The 21063-nt window shown below is 39.6% G+C and overlaps 2 protein-coding genes across 2 annotated transcripts; both read left to right on the forward strand.

The window, feature by feature from the left end:
- Positions 1 to 1106: 1106 nt before the first annotated feature.
- Positions 1107 to 4590, forward strand: rpl22l1 (ribosomal protein L22-like 1). The gene is made up of 4 exons (XM_088614254.1): positions 1107 to 1198; positions 3008 to 3112; positions 3849 to 3970; positions 4338 to 4590. Exons 1-4 carry the CDS (start codon positions 1190 to 1192, stop codon positions 4480 to 4482), a joined length of 381 nt encoding a protein of 126 aa, XP_088470380.1. The 5' UTR covers positions 1107 to 1189; the 3' UTR covers positions 4483 to 4590.
- Positions 4591 to 5603: 1013 nt separating this feature from the next.
- On the forward strand, positions 5604 to 9512 carry LOC148676844 (uncharacterized). Its single transcript, XM_088614240.1, has one exon. The coding sequence runs from the start codon at positions 7190 to 7192 to the stop codon at positions 9008 to 9010; it is 1821 nt and encodes a 606-aa protein (XP_088470366.1). The 5' UTR covers positions 5604 to 7189; the 3' UTR covers positions 9011 to 9512.
- The last annotated feature ends 11551 nt before the right edge of the window (positions 9513 to 21063 follow it).

Here is a 21063-nt window from a genome sequence, read left to right on the forward strand (position 1 = left end):
TGCTACAAGCAAACGCGTGCACTGCCCCTTGCTTTCCAGAAACACTTGTATCCGGGAAGCCAGGCTGTACTCCTTAAAACCCAAGATGCCTGTAGCATCTCATGTGTCTTATTTGTTTCGGGACTGGTCTGGTCATCTACAGGCGGCTTTTTGAAAAACGTAGATATATGCATTTGTTTTGCCATGTTGGCTAATAAACCAAAAACATCCCGCTAAATAGCTCTAAGGGGCTGACGACAAAGATAGCCAATTAGGTTACGGCTATGCATGCACCGCCCCTACTAGGTTTACATAATTTTCTTATTGGTCCGGTAGCTACGCCCCTGGTCCAATGTATTTCACGTCTGTATCTGTGCAGGAAGTGCGACAGATAAAGAAAATACACTACTATTGTCCCTAGAGCTTTTGTTTCTTTCATTGCTGAAGTAAGTCTTTCACGGTGTGTTTCAGAAACAGGTACTGTGGTTGATATAAACACTTAATTTATGTCATTCAATGCAAACATGTGAAGAGCTGCACACCAAACGCAGAAACAAGGGGTCATCCCACCCTGAAGATGTTTTAATTGAAAGCATTTTCATTGATTGCTAGATGAAATCAGACTGAAGCTAAGCATTGCAGCATAAAAAATGTCACAATTCCTCTGAGCTGAGCTTCATACCGTAAGCACATGGCTTTATCCAGCATCTCTCAATGTATCTATAACGATACATCTTAAATATAGAAACACACATGGTTTATCCAGGATAAATTCAACGTTAAGTGCAAATCAGCAGTCTGGGAAATGGTTTCAGGTTGAACATATAGTGCTGTCTTCGTACATTATCAACGGCAAGTACCTGGAGAGCAAATAAAAAAGAAACTTGCAGCAAGAGTAAATTATTTGTAGATTTTTTAAACAATAACCTATTAATAAAATTATGGGAAGAAAATAACTTATTCGTTATTTATCTGTATTGCCCTGCAAAAACCTGCTGCATAATAAAATCACTCAATGAAAATTTAGCTACAGTTCAAATTTGGTACTTAATATTTAAATTAGAGAATAAGACCTCTAGCTTAACACATTTATACAATGTTTCAACCTCCCTTTTACTGGCATACAGACACATGGCACCGGGAACGTCATCTCCCCCACAAGGTTCACGCGAAGGAACGTCACTTCCTTTTGCAGCTCAGCTAGGGCAATATGTCGCCGGTGAGTACGAAGAGCTCCTTTGCTTTAAAGAAGTGAACTGGCTTTCTTTCATTAGATAGATGGAAATGAGTGTCTTCTAGCAGCTCATTTAAATATACTACTAGAAAGCGAGTGAAGCTTCCGAATTTCAAAACAGTTCTGCTTGCAGTATTTGTTAAAAATTAAGCAGCGAAGTGCCGGTGAATGACACTTCTCCCCAGCCCTGTTCAACACGTGTACAATCACATCTGTACTCTACACTGTCCTGAACAATTTAATAAAATTAGGTTGTACATAAATCCATATGAATGGATTTTACTGTACTCTTCATTCTTATACAATCCCTGATTTTGATCAATATATACATGTCGTGTATATTAAGTCGATCCTAAGATTCAAGTTTCCTCGTTTAGATTAATAATCGATTGTACAACAAATCTACCTTAATCTTATGCTTTAGTTATGTTAAGCAGATGTAGATAATGCCGAATTGTGTTTACTAAATATCTTTAAATAAACAAACATTTTGCATATTTTAATTGCTGCGTTTCCAGAATTTTTATTTGTAATTTAACTTAGCAGAAATCTAATTTCCCAAATCATCCGACACCTTCCTCATTGTTTAACTGTTTACTGCTTCTGCTGTTCCATAACTGAACATGTTTGAAGTGTTTTGTCTTTTGTTATCAATTTTTTCGTTTCTACTTCACTCTTATTAGTTATACACGCTGAGTTTTGTGTTAAAATCACACATCTGGACTCGTTTTTTAGCCATAATCGAGCTTTTGAGCCACATGTGCAGCAGTTCAATTCTAATTAGCTCAGATATGTACTAATCTGTATGTGCCAATGCAGAAAGTCTAGCTGTCATGAGTATAGTAATACCCCACTTGAAAAGGTTGTCAAGGTTTGCCTTACAAAATCTCACTTTCTGTCGATCACTTAATTAACCATTGTCTCAGAATCCCTGCGCTGGCTCCCTGTTGGCATTCACAAAGACCGAAGTTGCTGTTGCCATTGAAGGCCATAAAGGGGATCTCTCCCTGACCTCTTGAGAACTTACACCTATGACCACACTCCCTTGTCCTCTGAGGCCCTGTCTCCTCAACGTGACCACAAGCTAGGAGTGACGGAGATTTCTTACCATGCAAAAAGACTGTGGAATGCTGGGTTCTAAAATGAGCAAAGTTTTAGTCTCTCTTTTTCATTCTTATAATGTACTTGTCAAAACTTACTTTCCTATAATTGTTAATGTAAATGTCTGTTTCTGTATTTTTAAGACACCTTTTTGCTTGAGATAATTTTTAATGAAAGGCAATTTACTGTTATTTTTATTATTATTTTGCGATGTCCTGCAGTGCTGAAATTTTCCATGAGCTGTTTTTCACTTGTTTACCTCGACACACGTAGGTGGCAAAGGCCGTGACAGCTGAAGAAGGCTTTACTGCCAAAACATTGTCTCTTTTCATTTCAGTATGGAATAAACCTTTACTTCTTCCTCTGTCAGTAAAGCAGACTGATCTGGTTTATTCCGTCGTCATGTCTATATTGCATCGATCCTTCAGGTTCCGCATAATTGTTCATAACTAATTGGACTACAGATCTCCCTTAACCTGATTAACTCATGCTTTAGTAATTCTAAGCAGAAGGAGAGTTTGCAGCATTTTGTTTTCTAAACGCACCAGAACATAAACATGTCACGTGTTCTTCATTGCTGTATTTATATCAATTGTTTGTGATGTAACTTAGCTAAAATCTTAATTCAAATCATTTGACTATAGTGACTTACATTGAGGCTAATTCACACCTTTGTGCTTTTTGTTACCTTAGAAAAGACAAAATGTCACCAGGAAGGACAAAAAGAGGCCTTCCTGGAAATTCACGCTCGACCTCACTCACCCGGTAGAGGATGGGATCCTGGACTCTGGAAACTTTGTAAGTGGAACTGTGAGAGGCTCGGAAATGAAAATATCCAGATATAACACCTGTTCTTATATCTGAATTTAAGTACATTAAAAATGTAATTGTCTTTGTCTAATGTTGCATTGGAAATAAATGTGACCTAGACTAAAGAGCTTATTTGCACTGTTAAAACCGACGGTGGGCGGCCTTTGCAGACGATAGTACTTAATGTAGAGGCGGTGGAGAGTTTTACATATCTGGGAGCTATATTGACCAGAGGCTGAGTTACACTGCGAACGCCGACAATGTTTTTAAGAAAGCAAATCAGAGTCAATTTTTAATTCTAAGACTCTAGAACTGTCCAGATTTTCCAGAATTGTGAAAATCACAGCTCAAATAATTGGGAAACAGCAGCCTGAGCCTCAGTGATTTATATCAAGGAATATCACAGCTGATTCCACTGCATCATCAATACATAATGGTCCCATCAGGGAGACAGTGTAGTTAACATCTTAAACTGTGGGTTGTGTGCCTGTTCTGTATTTGCTTTGTTTGACTGATGGCCCACAGTGAAAGACGAGGACTGTGGTTGTTACTAGTCAAGACAAGAGCTTCCGCAGTCCAGACTGATGCCGATAGTGTTGTGTGTTGATTGCTGACACTTTGCTTTTTGTGTTGCTAATTGTGTGTCCTGACTAGGGTTCTCTTCCCTAGTGGTGGGCTAGGGTTCCCTTCCCTAGTATTCCATGATTCTGTTCTTTTTAAATAGGAGACATTTCTGAAGGAGAAGGTCAAAGTCAATGGCAAAACAGGAAACCTGGGCAACACTGTCCAAATTACCCGTCTGAAGAATAAGATCAGTGTCACGTCCGAGAAACAGTTCTCCAAGAGGTGCGTTTTGGCATGTGTGTGCTATAGGTAGCAGGTTTGCCAAGTTTATTATATCTTTGTTTAGAAAACAGTGATCTAGATTTCCTACCTGATGCAAAGAGTAAAATCCTGAGCAGAATTCCTGCGGTTGAAAATCTATATTATTTTATTTTATAGGTTTTTAGCCATATAATTGGTATATGGCAAATTCAATTTGAAGGAGCAATTATCTGCTCTCTTCCAAGTCGGACTGCATTATTAAGGTGCTGAAAAAGAATCAAATGATACAAGAAACATTTAAAGTTCCCGACCCAAGAAGCCAATTGAAACCTAAAAACGTTGGCCTTTGAGATTGAAGTCAAGTATGTTCTGGTTTTGCCCTTTTCAGGTATCTGAAATACCTAACCAAAAAATATCTCAAGAAAAACAACCTGCGCGACTGGCTGCGTGTGATTGCCTCGGACAAGGAGAGCTACGAGCTGCGCTACTTCCAGATCAGCCAGGATGAGGAGGAGTCAGAAGCTGACGAGTGAAAATCCGCCAGAAATTGACCTTTTACTCATGTGTACAAAATGGCAGCGTCATCTGTATTTATGCATATGTTGAGTAATTTATTAGGGAATAAATGTACACGAAATATAGCCTTCTGTGTTTGGCTTTTTATTTTTTATTAGACTGGCCGAAAGTTTTTTTTTTTAATCCATGAAAAGAAATGTCATTGTTATCGGTGTGCGTGTGGCGCCCCCTGTCTTGGGCTGTGCGTTTAAATCCCCTGACTAAACCAAGTTAACCGGTCTGTTTTTCTTTCTGTAGAGCAACTTACATACAGTACATGTAACCTTCGAGAACCGATAAAGACCGCCCAGAAAATTATTAGTATTTTAAATTCAGCAGCATTGACTTTCAAGCTGTTACTGGAACAGTTTACATGTTTACATGTTACATGTACATATTTAGCTATTTAGTGCCACTACTTGTCGATATTTTCAATTTACCGTCTTCCTACGTCGAGTGGTTGGTGAAAATAGGTTTATTTCACCTTTAGGATGTTCACTCACTGTTACGTCTCAGCTTCGGTGACTGTAATTCTCCCAATGTGCAGTAATTAATTTCCTTACGTGTTGAAAAAGTCCAAACTGAGCAGGTGTTACTCCGGTTCGTGGGAAGTTTTCCCTTTGTTACATGTGTTTCTTGTCAAAATAAACTTCAGACAACTTTGTTGACTCAAAATACGTAGGGGATAGGTTTAGTTTCTTGCAACTTTCATCGAAGCATTATTGTACAGATCACTGATGTTTAAAATAAAAAAAACGTTATAATACTTTTCCAACTGCTCATACCAAATATACCTTCGACTTGAAATAAAAGTATTGTGGAGTGAAACAGATAAATGTATGCTATTTTAATGGGACATTCTAAAGAGGTTATAAAAATCAAAATCAAGACTTTTTTATATACTGTAGTACAACATTTCGAGCAAAGTTTTGTTTCTTGTAATACTGTTTCACATACACTTGAACATATTTAGTAAGATTGTACTGAAGGTTTTTTTTATGAAAGTGATATACAGTATTGTTAGCATTTAAATTCAGGTCTTTAAAAGAAAAACGTTTATTTGTGATTGTGTATTCAATGAATGGCACTACACATTTCATCATAATTCAGCCTATTCGTTGTGTATTAATAGCGTCCCGCGATGTTTTCTGTAGAAATTCTTGTTTACAGCAGACGAATACAATCGCATAGATCGGTTTCAGTTTCACAAACTTAAAAAAATTAAGATTTTCATTTGCAGACATGGTACTTCAAAAGCTTCTTCGAGACGGTGCTGGAATTCCGTCAGGCGTCTGTCAAAGAGTGAAAACGTCATATTTCTTTGTTCTTTGAAATGGGTCTGTCGTTTGTAAGGTGGCAATCAGCGTTCGAAGGGGTATAAGGAGATGAGCACATCAGAACCATTTGCTACTTCTTTTTATAGAGTGATTGGTTCCATCATAGCGCTTGTTTTCCGATCTTTTGTGTAACTGGTTACAATAGTTGGCTATCAATTCGAATCTATTCAAAGGTCAAAGGACGAGTGTCACTTTATCAATCATTTTCGAATGACTGTCGAGAACTGCAGGCGTGTAATGTCAGAGTGTTGCATATTTGAATTCATAAATCATTTCGAATAAGCGTTTTAAGGCTGGAGCAAAATAAGTTAAATATCTCTGACATCCGCAATACATTGTAAGCAGTAAACGGGTTTTTCATGTATTAATATATTGGAAATATTTTATTTACAAAATGCTTAAAACTGAAGTCTACAGTGTAGCAACTTACGTATTGTGTGTTTATACATAATACACAATGTTTCTGTTTATTTGTATTGCAGCGGACGGTTTCTTGTCCTACTTGAAGCATCTGACTTCTACGTGCATCTGATACACGCTTGGAGTCAGATTGATATTTTATACGGTTGACAGTTGATGGCGAAAAAAACTTTGGTAGGGGACACCCTTACTTCTATCCTCAATTTTCCTTGTTTGTAGGAAAATAATACTTTTTAAAATCTGTATTGATTGGAATAGTGTTGACTTCTCCTCGGGCACGTGCATACGTACCTTCGATTCCATATTTTTTTCCCCATATTTCGTCATGTATGTTATAATTTTTACCTTACATCCTTTATTCACTAGATTGGGCGCCCGGATCAAGCGCTTTATTGTATTTTTACATGGACCGGCTTGCTAATAAATTTAGAAATTGCAGTAATCACTTTATTTCCGTATAGAATGGCAAAGCACTAACGTTAATCTCTCGTGTGGATGATTGTCCAAATCAGCCATGACAGATACACAGTATATTGGCTGATAACATATCGATATAGATTAGATAAAAAGCTGAAGATTATAAAAATTCAAGGCAATACAACTAGGTTAAATACTGATAGTTAAATACAAGTTAGAAAGATAGGCTTTTATTTTTTTTTGTAGAGCACTAGAATTAAGGCTTTTAACTTCTGATGATTTTATCTTAATCCAATCCTTCATAACTTTCATCACGTCAGTACTTTCATCATTTCAGACAGTATGAGAAATGTGCAAGTTCCCCATCAACCAATGAATGCGCAGAGAGGTGTTGACCCCGCCCCCTGCTGCTCTTCCCCTGCAGCTGGGTAGATAAATAGGCAAAACACCTGAGTCCTTGAGGGCAGCTGGCTGCAACTGGAGGGGACAGGCCAAAACAAAGGGTGAAACCATGCCGAGTTCTGCTGAGAGGACTGACAGACAGAGCCTGCTGTGGACCGAGGCGGACAGGATGCGCATCAAGGAACGTTTCCAGGCCAGCCTGGCTGGGTTGATGGAGTTGGAGCTTTTGAAGTCACAGCATCAGGAGATGGTGGAAGCAGCTCTGGGGATTTCGGGGGCGCTGCACAGCCGGAGCCCAGAGCCGGAATCGGAGGCGGTGTGGTGGCAGCAGCAGTCCGCGAGGCCGCCCTCAAAAACCGACGGCTCCTATCGGTACCAGCTGCTGGAGGGGGGCTCCAGTCTGAAGCTGACACGGAGCCTTTCTCAGGATGTGCTGGGTGGACCGGAGACCCCCGGATGGCAGCCTCTCCAATCCAGCCTATCCTCAGAACACCTGCTGGAGCTGAGCGCAGAGGGCGGCGCCGCACTGAGGGGAGACCTGGGAAGGCAGCTGGACTCCAAGTCCCGGGCCAGTTCTGGTTTCTGTGACGACGACGGCTCCCTCTCGAACTCGTGCGCCTCGCTCTGCAGCGAGGCCTCCTCTGGCTCGGAGTGGTGGGAGGAGGGCAGATTCGGCAGGAGAGATCTGACCCTGAAGCAGCGGTCTGTGCCGCTGAGGGGCAGGGGAAGAGAGGGCAAGGGAAGAGACACGCCCGCAGACTCCTGGATGCCTTCCTCTCCACGTGATCTGAGCCCCATCAGTGGGTTCCTGTCAATCGCTGATCTTTGTCCCCAGTCTTACTGGCAAGCTGTATCGTCTATATTGCAGCCTCAGATGGTACTGGAACGCCGATACCGCCTGGATCTGGTCTCACACAAAACCAAAGAGGCTTATTACTATCCCAGCCCTCTGCATGCTGTGGCATTACAGAGCCCTCTGTACTCACCACCACAGAGCAGCCAGGCTTCGATGCAGCAGTCTCCCACAGACCAGCTCAATGAAGAGAGCAGCAGGCACAGCTCTTTGGGTTCTGCAGACCTGCAGCCGAACGGGACAACGTGTTGTACACCCAGTTCCGAGTTATGCTCTCCGCCTGCTTCTGCTTCAGATTCCAGGTACTCTTCCCAGCTGCCGATCCCTTTCTCAGAGCAGCGCAGGCTGGATAAGTTCATCTCCAAGCTGGTAACTAGATGGCACCCCTGTTCTGAAGCATCCAGACTGATTGCAAGTGTCAGTGAACTTCAGCAGCTCAGGAGCAGCTCCCCTTCATCTGTTGCCTGTCAGAACAGCTGTGGAGAAGGGGCTTCTTTGAGTTCGGGGTCTTCTTACAGCATCTGTGGGATTCAAACACTCCGCATGAAAAAAAGAAGGCATTCAGCTTTTGCCTACGTTAACGATGACAGCAGACAAAGTGGACTCTTCATTTCCGATGTTCCCAGAAAAAGAGCTGATTTGGAAGAGGGTACCAGGTTGGATGGCAGCGCAGGCCACTGGAACCCCAACTCTGGATGCAAAGCAGAGCTCCGTGGGAGCAAACACCTGTGTCGGAGTGAAGGTCAAAATGTTTTGGACTCCCCCTGCTCGTGCAGAGATCTGAAGCAGAAATCGGTGTCTGTCGTGGATGTTCCCTTTCTGAGACACGGCACAGATTTCCCAGAGATCTCAAGGCGGAGTGGCAGCAGCTGCTACCCAAGCCAACCCAAACGTTCTATGAACCGTTTTGGCTGTGCCTTCACCTCGGACTCTCTGCCACCCGGTCTCGGCTCAGGTCAATTAAACCTCGAGGCCGACGGCCTCCATGGCGCAAGTCAGTCTGCATTCTCGCCTCGGCCAGAAGAGATCAGAGCCGTGACTGGCTCTCAGCCACATCTGGGGCACAGGGCCCTGTAGGTCTCCTAGGCGGAGTGCCACGGAGCTCCATTCTCCAGAGAGCTAAGGTTGGAGATGCGGAATTCCATGAGTCACTTTACACACAAGAAAAGTGCCTTCAGAAAGTAAGCGCCGTACACACAGATTTTAAATACTGACCCAAAAAGTATTGGACACGGACACGGGAGAGCCTCTGATGAACTGCATGTTATACTATACGAATGGGGGGTTTATTTAATTTGAACAATTTTACCTGTTTGAAATAATTTGTACACACTTGTGTCTGAACACACCGAAAGTTTTCGTAGCACGAGTGATATTGTATTATTGTAAAACACCTTTTTAACCGAAAATATGTATTTTCAGGATGTTTTTAATGATGCAAACACATGCTGATTGAATACTTATTTTTTGCTTATACCTTACAAAGGTCATTTGAATCCTGACTTAGATACCTGTGCATGCTGTTTTTTTAACTTTGGAATAATTTGCATTTTATCCATTTCTTGTATTTTATAATTTTAATAAAGGCCGTGAAAAAAGTGAAATTGTCCTGTTGTATTTTGAAAGGAATTCAGACAAGGTGTACCAGTGTACAGTCCAACCTTTCATTTTCACTTTTTACACAAGATCATTGACAAATACTAGCATAATTGTATGTTTTCAATTTGAAATGTTTTCTAGCTAGCTTTTTTTACTGGTAAATACAAAATACATGCTGTGTTTCAGGCGTTCAGATGTTTTGCAGCGAGGGAATCGATGTAACAGCTGTTGACATTTTATTGCGACTAAATCAATGAGGAAATGCAAGATTAGAGGTTCCATTTAATGGCTGGTTGAGTATTATAGCCGACAGCAAGTAATCATTGAGTCTTATATCAATGTGATAGCAGTAGTATTTCCCCTTTCAGTTTCCGATCTTCAGGGTTTCTTTTTATTTCTTAAAACGTCTTAGAAAGATTTCGAGGAGTGATTTCGTTAATTTATGGCTTCATGTACAATTAAAAGCACTTTGTTAAAAATATATTTTGTGCCAAAACAGCCATAAGTGCAACACACACAGTTAAGAGTACCTTGTTAATTTAAAATAGCCCTCTGTTGCTATGGCTACCTTCCCCTCTGAAACTTACTTGAACACATCTGTCGTGATTCCTTCTGAAGTGTTTTACATCCCTTGTCTAGACCGAGCTTCAGGCTTTTCAGAGCTGCACTGGATATACACTTCAAGAAACATCAGTGGGCCACTGAGTTCATGTACATCTCATTTCCGTTATTTGGACAAGATTTTTTCCCCTTTTTTTGCTTGTGTGAAGAATGTAGTTTTATTTTTAACTAAACTACTCCTGCAAGTGCCATCAGAGGTCAATAAAAATAGAAAATGTTCATTATGATACTGTAGGTTTCACCGTGATAAAAATAAATTTATATTTTTAAAGTTTACAACTCTAATATATTGTGTTCAAATGAGTCTGCCACCAATTAAAATTTCTGTAGAAAACTCTATTTCCATGGAATAGACAGCAGCTTTTTACAAAAATTAACTAAAAATATTGATGATTTTATATCCAAAAACCATTTATATATCATGAGGGTGCACCCTCATAATGATGGATAGAGTCTTGGATGCTTTTCTTAACTGATTTATTTTTTGTGATGAAATACAAGCTGACATTGGACGACCAATCTTCTTTCATATTTGGAATACCAGAAAGAAAGAACTGATACAAAAAAAGACTTAAATTATTCAGGTCCACTTCTCGCCCCCCAAACCTGAGAGGTGTGTAGGTCAGATTAATATGCTGTGATTCACCTACAGTCTTAAACAGTGACACATTTTCCTTACTGCCTCACCAGTCAATCCTGGCGACTTCTTCAGAATGAACAGTGAAATACAAACCAGACAACATGAGTGGAAACGACATGGAAGAGCATTAAACCCAAAGGGTTGCGGGAGTATGGAGCAAGCTACCACCATGCTGCTAAAGCCAATACCCTGAGTTCTTTCAAGAAAGATCTCGATAGATCCAAGGATCTATTAGCTACTGACTACCAAACAAGCTACAGAAGCAGAATGGCCTTCTCTCATTTGTAGCTTTCCTTATGTCCAGTCATTAGTCAGTTCTGAAATCCAGTTCACAGCTGAAGAATGTACAGGGTCTCTGGGGACATGCTGTCACTGAAATGGTCCATTCATTTCCATGCCAGCTCACAGGGTAGAATGTGACCTGCAGGACTGAAGAATCTGTTCGCTAGTCTAATTTCTATTTTTCACTCTTTGCTCATGCACTCCGTTTTCCTATTCCAGATCAGTCTCATGCCTTTCATCTGCATTAGCCAGCCTGTATTGTTGTCACTGGAGTGTGGTGCTGCAGAGCTACAAGACACATTGACAGTGAAAATTATTAGACAGACCAGGGGTTCGCAGATCTGGATACATGTCTGTCACAATGGAAAAAAAATATGTGGAAATTCCTGTATCTGCACTTAGCTGAACTGTGGCATCCTTCCTGGTACATGTGGACAGATTTATCACTTTAATTACTCATCAGGCCAGTATCAGACCAGACAGAAGGTAGAAGCCTGTCTTTTCATTTTCCAGTTGCTCAGAATGGCCAACAACGTTTTCGATGGAAGACCAAGAAGGATCTTTCAAGGGATTAGACAAAAGTGGTCCTTGAATTCATTTTCTGTTGGTAGCATAGAAGTGAGGGCTGAATAGCACCTGTATCTCAGAGCTAGGGAGGGGATGTTGCTTTCCAGAATTGATCCATCCATCTTTTACTTGCTCCTTCCAATTCAGGGGCTTCGATCTCGACATGCAATAGACGCAAGGCAGGACAGAGACACAACCTCAGGCACACACACTCACAATTTTCCCTGAAGTCAGTTAACCTGTGAAGGACACTGGAGTGGAGGAAAGCCATGTGAATGTGGGGAGAATGTAAATAACTCTACGCAGACAGCACCCCAGGTCTGGAGTTTAGATAGATAGATAAGACTTTATTGATCCCGAAGGGAAATTGAGGTGATACAGCAGCCCAGCCCAAGACAAGCAAAAACAGACATCAGAATAGACTAAAACTTAAAATAAGTACAGCAATACAAAATAAAATAAATAGAGTTAGGTGTGTGCAAAATATGCTAAGACTCACTGTAAAACAATAAAATATGTGCAAAATGTGCATAGGTACATACAGATTGCAAGTACCAAAGTATAAACAGTATATTAATGCAGTGTCCAAAAAGTACATTAGTGCAACATGCTGTCCATAGACAATTAATAATTATAATTATTAATTATCTATGAGCAGATGAAGGTCTAGCAGTCCTAGCCTAGGGCAGTGTTATGCACTGTGTTTAACACAGTGTTTAACCCAGGGCAGCAGTGCTAACTGAGTCACTGTTCTGCCCTCCAGAATGTATTGTTAGGAATAATCCTTCCAATCACAATATATAGCTTACGGCCCTGAATTGAGTTTCTCATAGGTCAAAGACTGAGAGTGGCTGTGTTGTGTTGTGTGACCAGCTTGTGCTGTTCTGGGGACAGTCTCGTGCACACATAACGGCCCGTGCCTGGACTTCTCCTGCTGCTCCACTCTTTTGCCCAGGAGTTCTGCCATCTTCAGGAGTTTGGATTTTAGCAGTGGCTTTGAAAGTGGTCACTTAAGGGATCATGTGCCAGCCTTCAGTAAATGAGAAGGTCTTCCTTTTCTGCTGTTGTCAACCCACGTATGCTGATACCCACTCTTCATGTCTACTAACCGCATTAGTCCTGTCCAATTTCTCCTATTAACTTTGTTGTGAGTCTAAAATCAATCACATGAAGCAATGAGAAAACGTTGAGATGTTCCAAAGACAGATTTGTAGGTCAAAACTTGACTCTGTAGGTCAAAATGAAATTCATTTTGTCTTGTGAGTTCTGAAGGATAAGCAGTGATTTAGCTCTCAGTTTCACTGGTTGGGAAAGAAACCTTTGAATGTTAATTGGAGAGTTCTGGCCTGTACTCTTTGCTAGAAGCTTTTATTGCTTAATCAATGTTGATGGGGAGATATGCAGCCCTTGTAAGAAAGCAGACATAAATGTAAACTGCTTGCTATAGATGTAGATAAAATAACTCTATGATGTTTTACAAGTTTACATTTTATTAGTTCTGTAAATCTCTTTGTTTTCAGGGGGAAATGTGCTCCACAATGTTGTGGAGAGGTGTAGGTGTAAAGCTGAGGTTAGTCTATTAATCTGCAATTAATGCAAATTCACCCCAAGTCACTATAATGGAGATAAGCAGCTGTTTAATGGTGTCATGGTGATTACACCTAAAGTGAAATACGAAATGAAATACACTTGGCAGATGCAAAACGCTTGAGAAAAGTTACAAACACTGGTATTTCAGCTTAAACAGTTGCTACTGTATTTGCACAGCGTATTTAATCATATGAACACTTCTTATATTGTCACTTCATGCAGTATTTTTGTTGAAAAGGGTCTGATAAAAATGTTTTTAGAACTCTAAGGTAATAAGTGCAGTGTCATGATATCGTTTGTAAATAAAAACATTTTTATTGTGCTTATTTGAAACAACAACAACAACAACAACAACAACAACAACAACTCTCCAAGTAGTTTGCCAGTAGTCCGCCATCGAGGACTGTCAGGAACCTCAGTGATAACATCAATCACCCTTTGAATCGCCCTTGATGTTGTTATGTGTTTGAAGGATGCTGATTGGATCAAACTGAGTCGCGCGAGCATTGAACGGGGAGCAGAAGAGACCGGCGGTTTAAAGAGGCTCGTAAGAACTCCGTAGTACCTGACTTTTAAGGCTTTTAAGTAGTTGCCAAAACCGATTTAATTGTGTTTTTTTATGGTACTGTAGTCTGTTGTACCTTTTAATTTTATAAATATAAATCTACATGAAAAGGGAAATGTTACACGATTACGCTGTAGATATACGGAATTATTATTATTGTTATTATTATTACTTATTACGTAGTGCCACCAGGTGTCAGTATAGTCTTGATATTGCTAATAGATCACTAATTCCTTCTGTTATTTAAACGATTTCCTGTTTTCGCTAATTGCTTTATAAAAATTGTTTCTAGTGTTGTATTGCCATGAGCGTATGTTCTTAAAATACCAAAATGAGATAATTCGGCTATCTAAATGAAAAGGCAAATAATTAATATCCATTAACAATTTTCATCGTTATATGAATGCAATTTTTCATTTTAAGCTCTGATTTTGTTTAAAATTTTATAAAATGTTACTACTTAGAATAATCCTGAATTGAGGAAACAGTTTTTCTTTACGTTAGATAACGATACTTTAAATTCTCGTCTTCCTTAGATCTCCCATTACTTTTTGAAAAAAGATTCCTGCGACAGACGGAAAACAATATGAGAATATACTGTATTTGCCAAACAGGTTCATCGTTAGTCGAATGAGCTACATTTCTTTGCAGTTTCTCAAAACCTGAACGAGCACGTATGATCAGTGAACGATGTTGTGGTTGGGTAGTTATCTTGTTAAAGAGAAACCATATTTCCACTTCATTTTGAAGTACTGTAGTATGAATTTTTACTGCATTTAGATTAAGGCAAATTTTTCATCTCTAATCTTTTACACTAAAGCTACCCGCCACTTTTACTGCATCTTCTGAGACCCTTCACACTTCAGAATGATCCAGAATTAAGACGGAAACCTGATAGATGCTTATTCTGTCTGGGCTTTGCCTACTCTTGTCAGTTTCCCTGCTGAAACAGTAAATTTCTCCTTCCAGCTTTTTAATGGGACTTAATATTACTGGGCCAGAGTGCCGAAGAAGTGTTGTGAAGTTGATATCTGCATTAAGATTTTATTTCATTGCCTTTTGAAACCATTTGCTCACTGCTCTATGATAAAGGAGAGAGGAATGTGTTGTTGATATAGAATTTAAATCGGCTGATTTTTTAAAACATTTTAAAACATTTTCTTGCTGCTGTCTCATTATGTGCTTTTCATGATTTCCGGGACTTCAGCTGTATGTCATGGAGACTGGAAAAGAGATCAGACATTTAACCCCGGTGATAGATATGGCCTTGGTGTGTGGGAAGCACATTGTTCTCCATCCCACAGTGTAGAAGTGAGCCTGTCTTATGATTATTAACATGTGCTACCATAAGAGATCTCAGAGATATGCTTGTTTTTTTATATCGAAACCATTTTTACCTCCTACATGTCTCCTCTGTTACACCACAAGGCTCCAACCATTTGCTGAGACTCGAGCTTTTGTTCAGATAGCCTTGATTACACAATATTTGAAGAATCGGAGCAGAAGGGATCTGGGCACCTTCCTGGTCTTACTCAATGGAGTTTATAAACATTACTCCTCACCTGTAGTACAGAAGGTGGACAAAAAGGGAACATGTGCTTTTGAATTGTTCTGCTCTTAAAACAAACTCCACAAAAACAGACTGGGCTACACAGCATACCCAGCTCAGATGTGCACTGTGTATCAAACATTATACATCTTCGTACGTTTTGGTACATGCGAATGGTAGTATGTGTTGTTAATTGTAATAATCATTTGATTTGCTGAAAGGAAGAATGTTAAGCATTTTAAAACTATGAAACTAATTTATGATACAACTCAGACATGCTTTAGACTATAAAAAACGTCTGTTGAACGAAATTGCATGGACTGACTTTGTGCCATCTCTTTAATTATTATAATTTCTTATCAGTAAAAGGGTTCCTGGCAGACACTATTATCCAGGACGGCTTTCAATATTATGGAGCAACATAATAAAAGAAACACAATCACAATGCATGAGTCCCATTATGTCTCCTCCTTTAATTGCGACACCGCTTGAATGAAACAATTTGAAACACCCTGAAAACTGTAAAAAAAAACTATAAAATGTAAAAAACATACACAGATAAGCAAAGTGCCGGGTCAGCAGCAAAGCCGCCCCTTCCCACTTTTTTATAATCCAATACTCTTCAGAAAATCATTGCAATTACCAGGATTTGTAGTACGTAAGGACTGAGTTGTTTAAGAAAACACTTTGAAGAACAGGGGCTGAACAAACAGGCTTCGGAAGTGGTGAGAGACAGCAGAGTCCTGATGATAAGTGGTAGCTTTTTCCAGCACAGCAAGGGATGATGAAGAACATTGTGAGGCACTGAATTGTTGCTCAGTGTTGCAGAATCAGTAACAGTTGATTGCAATAGGGTGGAACTGGAAACAGAAGATGCTGAGTAGCTCGGGAGCAGACAGTAGCGCTTTGGTTTGCAGTGGCTGGATCCTGACAGCAGGAGGCAGTGCAGGTGCCTAGGCAGCATGTTTCAGTCTCCAAAGACTTAGAATCTGTATTCCTTGCCTGCAGGTGAGCAAGAACAGCTCGCATCTGGACTCCGTATCATATGAAACCAGTTAAGCGAAGATGGGATTGATGAGCAAAGGCCAAGTTTGGATAAAGCTGGAACAGGTTTTGCTTGGCTTCATGCTGCTTAGCTCTTTTGTGTCTCGAGACAGAAAGACAGATGAAGGAAAATACCAGAAAGAGTTTACTGCGTAATGCCATAAATTATAAAAAGAAAATTAAATTGAAAGGTGTTGACCTGTACAGACTGTTTAGTAGAGCTAATGATTTCTTTATATTACTGATGGCGCTATTTGAAAGCATAGTCGGTGTACACTGTGTATATCCTTTTATCTCTGTAAATCAAGAGTTTCATAGCATTTATTGATTTATTGTTGTATCCTGGTTTGAAGAACAAAGTATCTTCAATCTGCAGTGTTTTTTCAAGAGACATTTGAAGTCTGCACAGGATTTCTGAACTTGAAACAAATGTCTTACTATTGAACTAAGACTAAGCATTTTACCCATAAAAAGTTCTTGAGTACCAACCCAAACAAATTACACTCTGATTTATACAATTGAACTGTTAAAATTCTTTGGACAAGAATGTATTTAAATGCTTATTCGCTGTGAACATGTGCAATTCTCTGAATAGTCTCAAATTGACTGTCAAGCCTTAAGTTTATCTTTCAACTGAAAGGATTAACTTGTATTGATTGTATTGTCTTATGATGGTGGTATTTAAATGACATATCCAGTCTTACAGTGTAGAAAGATTGACAGTAATCATTGGAATTGTTCTTATATTGTTGCATTATTCTTTTCTTAATGCATTGCAAAAGAATCACCAGGTGATTCGGGCGTTTGAGGGACGTTTGAACCTTTGATGACACCTGAAGGATTGAGTGTGGTGTTGATGGAGCACTCAACCGTTTTGTTTCAGAAACGCTTTGAAGGTTGTGGTTCCCGTCCTTCTCTGTTCGCCCTTCTTCTTGAGGGTGGGCTCCAAGGGAAAAAGAAGTCTTGGAGTAACTTCACGGCTGTGTCAGCGGTATTTTGCATGGGTGGGCACTGACCACCTACAGTCCAGAGGGCGGCTGCTGGGAAGATGTTTGACCTTGGATTCTAGCTTTTGCTGTCACTGGTAGTTATTAGAGCTGGTCACAGGGGAAATCAGAAGCACGTCTGAATGAGATTGAAAGGACCCCTGATGGCAATTTAGAATGTACACTTTTCACCCAGTGCTCCTGATGTTTGAGAGCAGAAGTTAATTTCTCATTGGGCTTGTTCACATCCTTCTGCAGGCTGTGATTGAACTCCACACGTGGCTGTTGTCCATCGCTGTTTCTCCTCTTGCCCAGATGTGTGAACCTGTTGAGGTTAAGACGCTCGTCTGTAACGAATCTGCGGTCTAGCACACAAGACGCTTTCAGGTTCGCAATCATGGGCTTTGTTATTTAGATGATTTACACGATTCTGTTTAGCAACAGAAGAGGCGCAAGATAACACAGAAGATAAAACAGCCACGGGGCTTATAACACAATGGCTGCCTCTGCAGCAGAACATTCCAAGTGTCATGAACTCATATGACTTCCCTACTGTGATGGGTGCTTAACCCTGCATGCATAAAATTAAAAAAGGCAGAGGATTACATGTAATATTTGCAGTGCTGGCTTTAACCAGAGGCTTGAAGACACAGATGTGCCATGACTGTACCTCCGGTTCCTTTGAAGTCATGGGATTTCATATGAGGGAAGATTCAACAAGCGGGTCCAATATATGGACTCACCATGTTTAATAAAATGTAACTTATGGAAGGATTAAACTCATATCCTTGGCATTCCATTGCGTGCAATGATGGACCCTAGATTGTTCGTTTTCCCTTTGTTTTATCCCCACATTTCTGGGGCGGAACTTGGTTGGATATTTGAAGTGCTGTAGACAGAGGTAATGTGGCCTTCAGCACAACTAAAAGGATTAGCTTGTGTTCTGGGGAGGCAGTAGAATAATTGAGTGATTTATATTGTAGACTGCCTGCCATTGTTTTTCTAGACTGTGTAACCAGCAGCATCCCTTTTCTTCTCAAACATACCAGGTTGGCTTACAGTGCCATTAGTTCCCAAAAGGGACTGCAGTTGATTACCGGATAATGACAACAAAAATTAGGCCACTACTGTGCATGTGTCTTGCAGCACAATGAATGTAAAAAACGGTTGTGGAATTTCTGCACACAACATTGCTATAAGATGAAAAGCTAGTATTATTGTGGAAAATACTAATTTTGACTAATTGGCAGTAATTATTTTAAAAACAACAGAAAAAGCCAACAAAAGAAAACTGCGATTAAAGCATATTTCGGTGCTGTTCAGCTGGTGTCAACATTAGTAAGACAGTGCAGTTATTATAATTAAACAATTGACTGACCCATATTAAATGATGTAATGAAACATAAGTAATGTAAACATGAAAGGAACATTACACAGATATAGCATACATAATGGGCCCTATTATTTAGTTTCAGACAATGAAGAGAAAGCTTATATCTGTGTAATTTATCTGACATCTTACTGGCATGCTTTATGAAATCCATTCTTTCCGCCTGTATCAGATTTAGCATTGTAGTATCAAGGGTATGCTACACAATGTGACTGTGAATACTAATATTCTTGTAGTGATAAAGTGATAAAGATTAAAGCCAATAAAAATCAATTAGGTAAATCCTTTTCAGTTTGTAGATTTTTCTGATGCGCCTGTGAACACAATGGAGACTCATTGTACTTAAAATATTATGGAAAGAGTATACAGAAGGTACAGTACCAATTGAATTGCTTACCGGACAGGATCAGAACCTCCTTTTTATTCTGTTTTTGATTCTGGATTTTTATTGGTGTTTCAGTCTATGTTGTTCTTTTTAAACTTAAAAGTTGAAAATGTCCCTTAGGTGTAAATTGAGAGGCAGATACACTGAAGTTTATTTTCTTTTGGACAGGGGTGTTTATTTTGTGATGGAAAATAACAGATGGTAACTTTTAAGAGCTTACAGTTTTCTGTCTCGCAAAATGTCTTGATTTTCGATACTGGTGCAGATCCTTATGATACTACGGAGACAGAGCTGCCATGGCAACACCAATTCTTGTGCATCTTTTGAGCAGGAGTAATAGATTTGTGTTGACATGAGGCGATCAAGGATCAGCTGTTTACGGAAGAAAACTGTTTATCCTGCTTAATTTTGAAACTCCAGCGTCCATGAAGATACAAAGGGTGTGTAGAAGTCACTAAAAAGGGGATTGTGCATTTTTTCTTTTCTTTTGTCACAACTGCTGAAGTATTTTTTAAATAGTAGTATCCTCATAGATAATGAAGATCACTTTTTAATTGATCAAAAATTCTGTTTTCCATATGAACACTGGATTAATCTATATGTAGATGTTTTTTTCTCTGATGTAGCTAATGTGATTTGTGAACTTCGAAATAAGTTAACCTAAACTAAACACTGATACACAGATATTCACTCCCACTGCTGGTTACAGCTGCTGGTTACACACAGCTGACTCTGACTACAGAGGGCTGTTCTCAGTGGAAAGAAATGAAGAAAAACCTCAAACAACATCAAATTTAGACGTATCATTTTGTTAATCATGGGAGTAGTATGTACTACACGTTGCACACATTTCATGATTAAATGTTCCGCCTTTATGATTTGTTCAACAGAAATGTACAAGGTCTTATCAGCACAGCTTATCCTTGGCCTGGGTATTTTGATACTGAGTAAGCCACATTTTAAAAATGTTTTATCTTTTTTTCTAAAAGTAGCACTGCAATAATTCCTAGCAAGACTGACGGGAATCTTACAGTCATTTTTTTGGTCATTTTTCTTCTACAACAGATAAGACTACCTCCTGTGGTAACAGCATGTTTTTTCTTCTTTAAAGCTAAGACTTCACCTTAATAAAAAATCATGTTTATTTTTGTACATTTTACATATTCAACAAATGACGCTTATTTGCTCATCACATTATTGTTCATTTCCAGTGCTGAGCTGCTTAAAACAAATGAAAACATCATGTTGTGCTGCCAACAAAGATCACAGACAATTCCACAGACAGTCTCTGATTTCATTAGAAGACTGCTCAAGAGAGCCATTCTTCATTTTCTTTTGTCTTTAATTTACAGGTCCAAGGGCTGGGGGCAATCTTCAAACTTTTCAACTCTTCAACTTTCTTTTGATTGGCACTACTTAGCAAGACTAATATTGACACCCAGCTTGCAGGTCATAAAGGTCGCTGGGATTCCTAATGTTTCAAAAAGTATCATGTTATATGGCAAAAGATCAGGAACCATAGAGGTACATTGTTGGGGCTTATAATGTTCAATTGATCCTGTCCACTGCATGTTGTTTGTATCTGAACATTCTGTGCTCTCAACGCACATTCCATGTTCTGGTGCCTACTCAAACAGAAGAATTTATCAAAATACTCCTCTGCTGTCACCCTCCCACCCCCTCATCCCCAAACACACACACATACCTCTGTTTAACAAGAAAACAACTAAAGGTTGTGAACCAGATGGCCCCTTCGCTGACTGACAGAGTTCTCGGTGAAAGTTGTTGTTTTTTTTTCTCGGACATGGGTTATTAAATCCAGATGATTTTGTTCAAGATTTTAGAGGCAAAGATGCACTCACACCAGGCTCACACTTTCACCTTTCAGGTAAACAAAAGAAGTAAGGTTACG

The sequence above is a fragment of the Lepisosteus platostomus genome, chromosome 2 (assembly GCF_059453375.1).
Source record: "Lepisosteus platostomus isolate fLepPlt1 chromosome 2, fLepPlt1.hap1, whole genome shotgun sequence".
Classification (NCBI taxonomy): domain Eukaryota; kingdom Metazoa; phylum Chordata; class Actinopteri; order Semionotiformes; family Lepisosteidae; genus Lepisosteus; species Lepisosteus platostomus.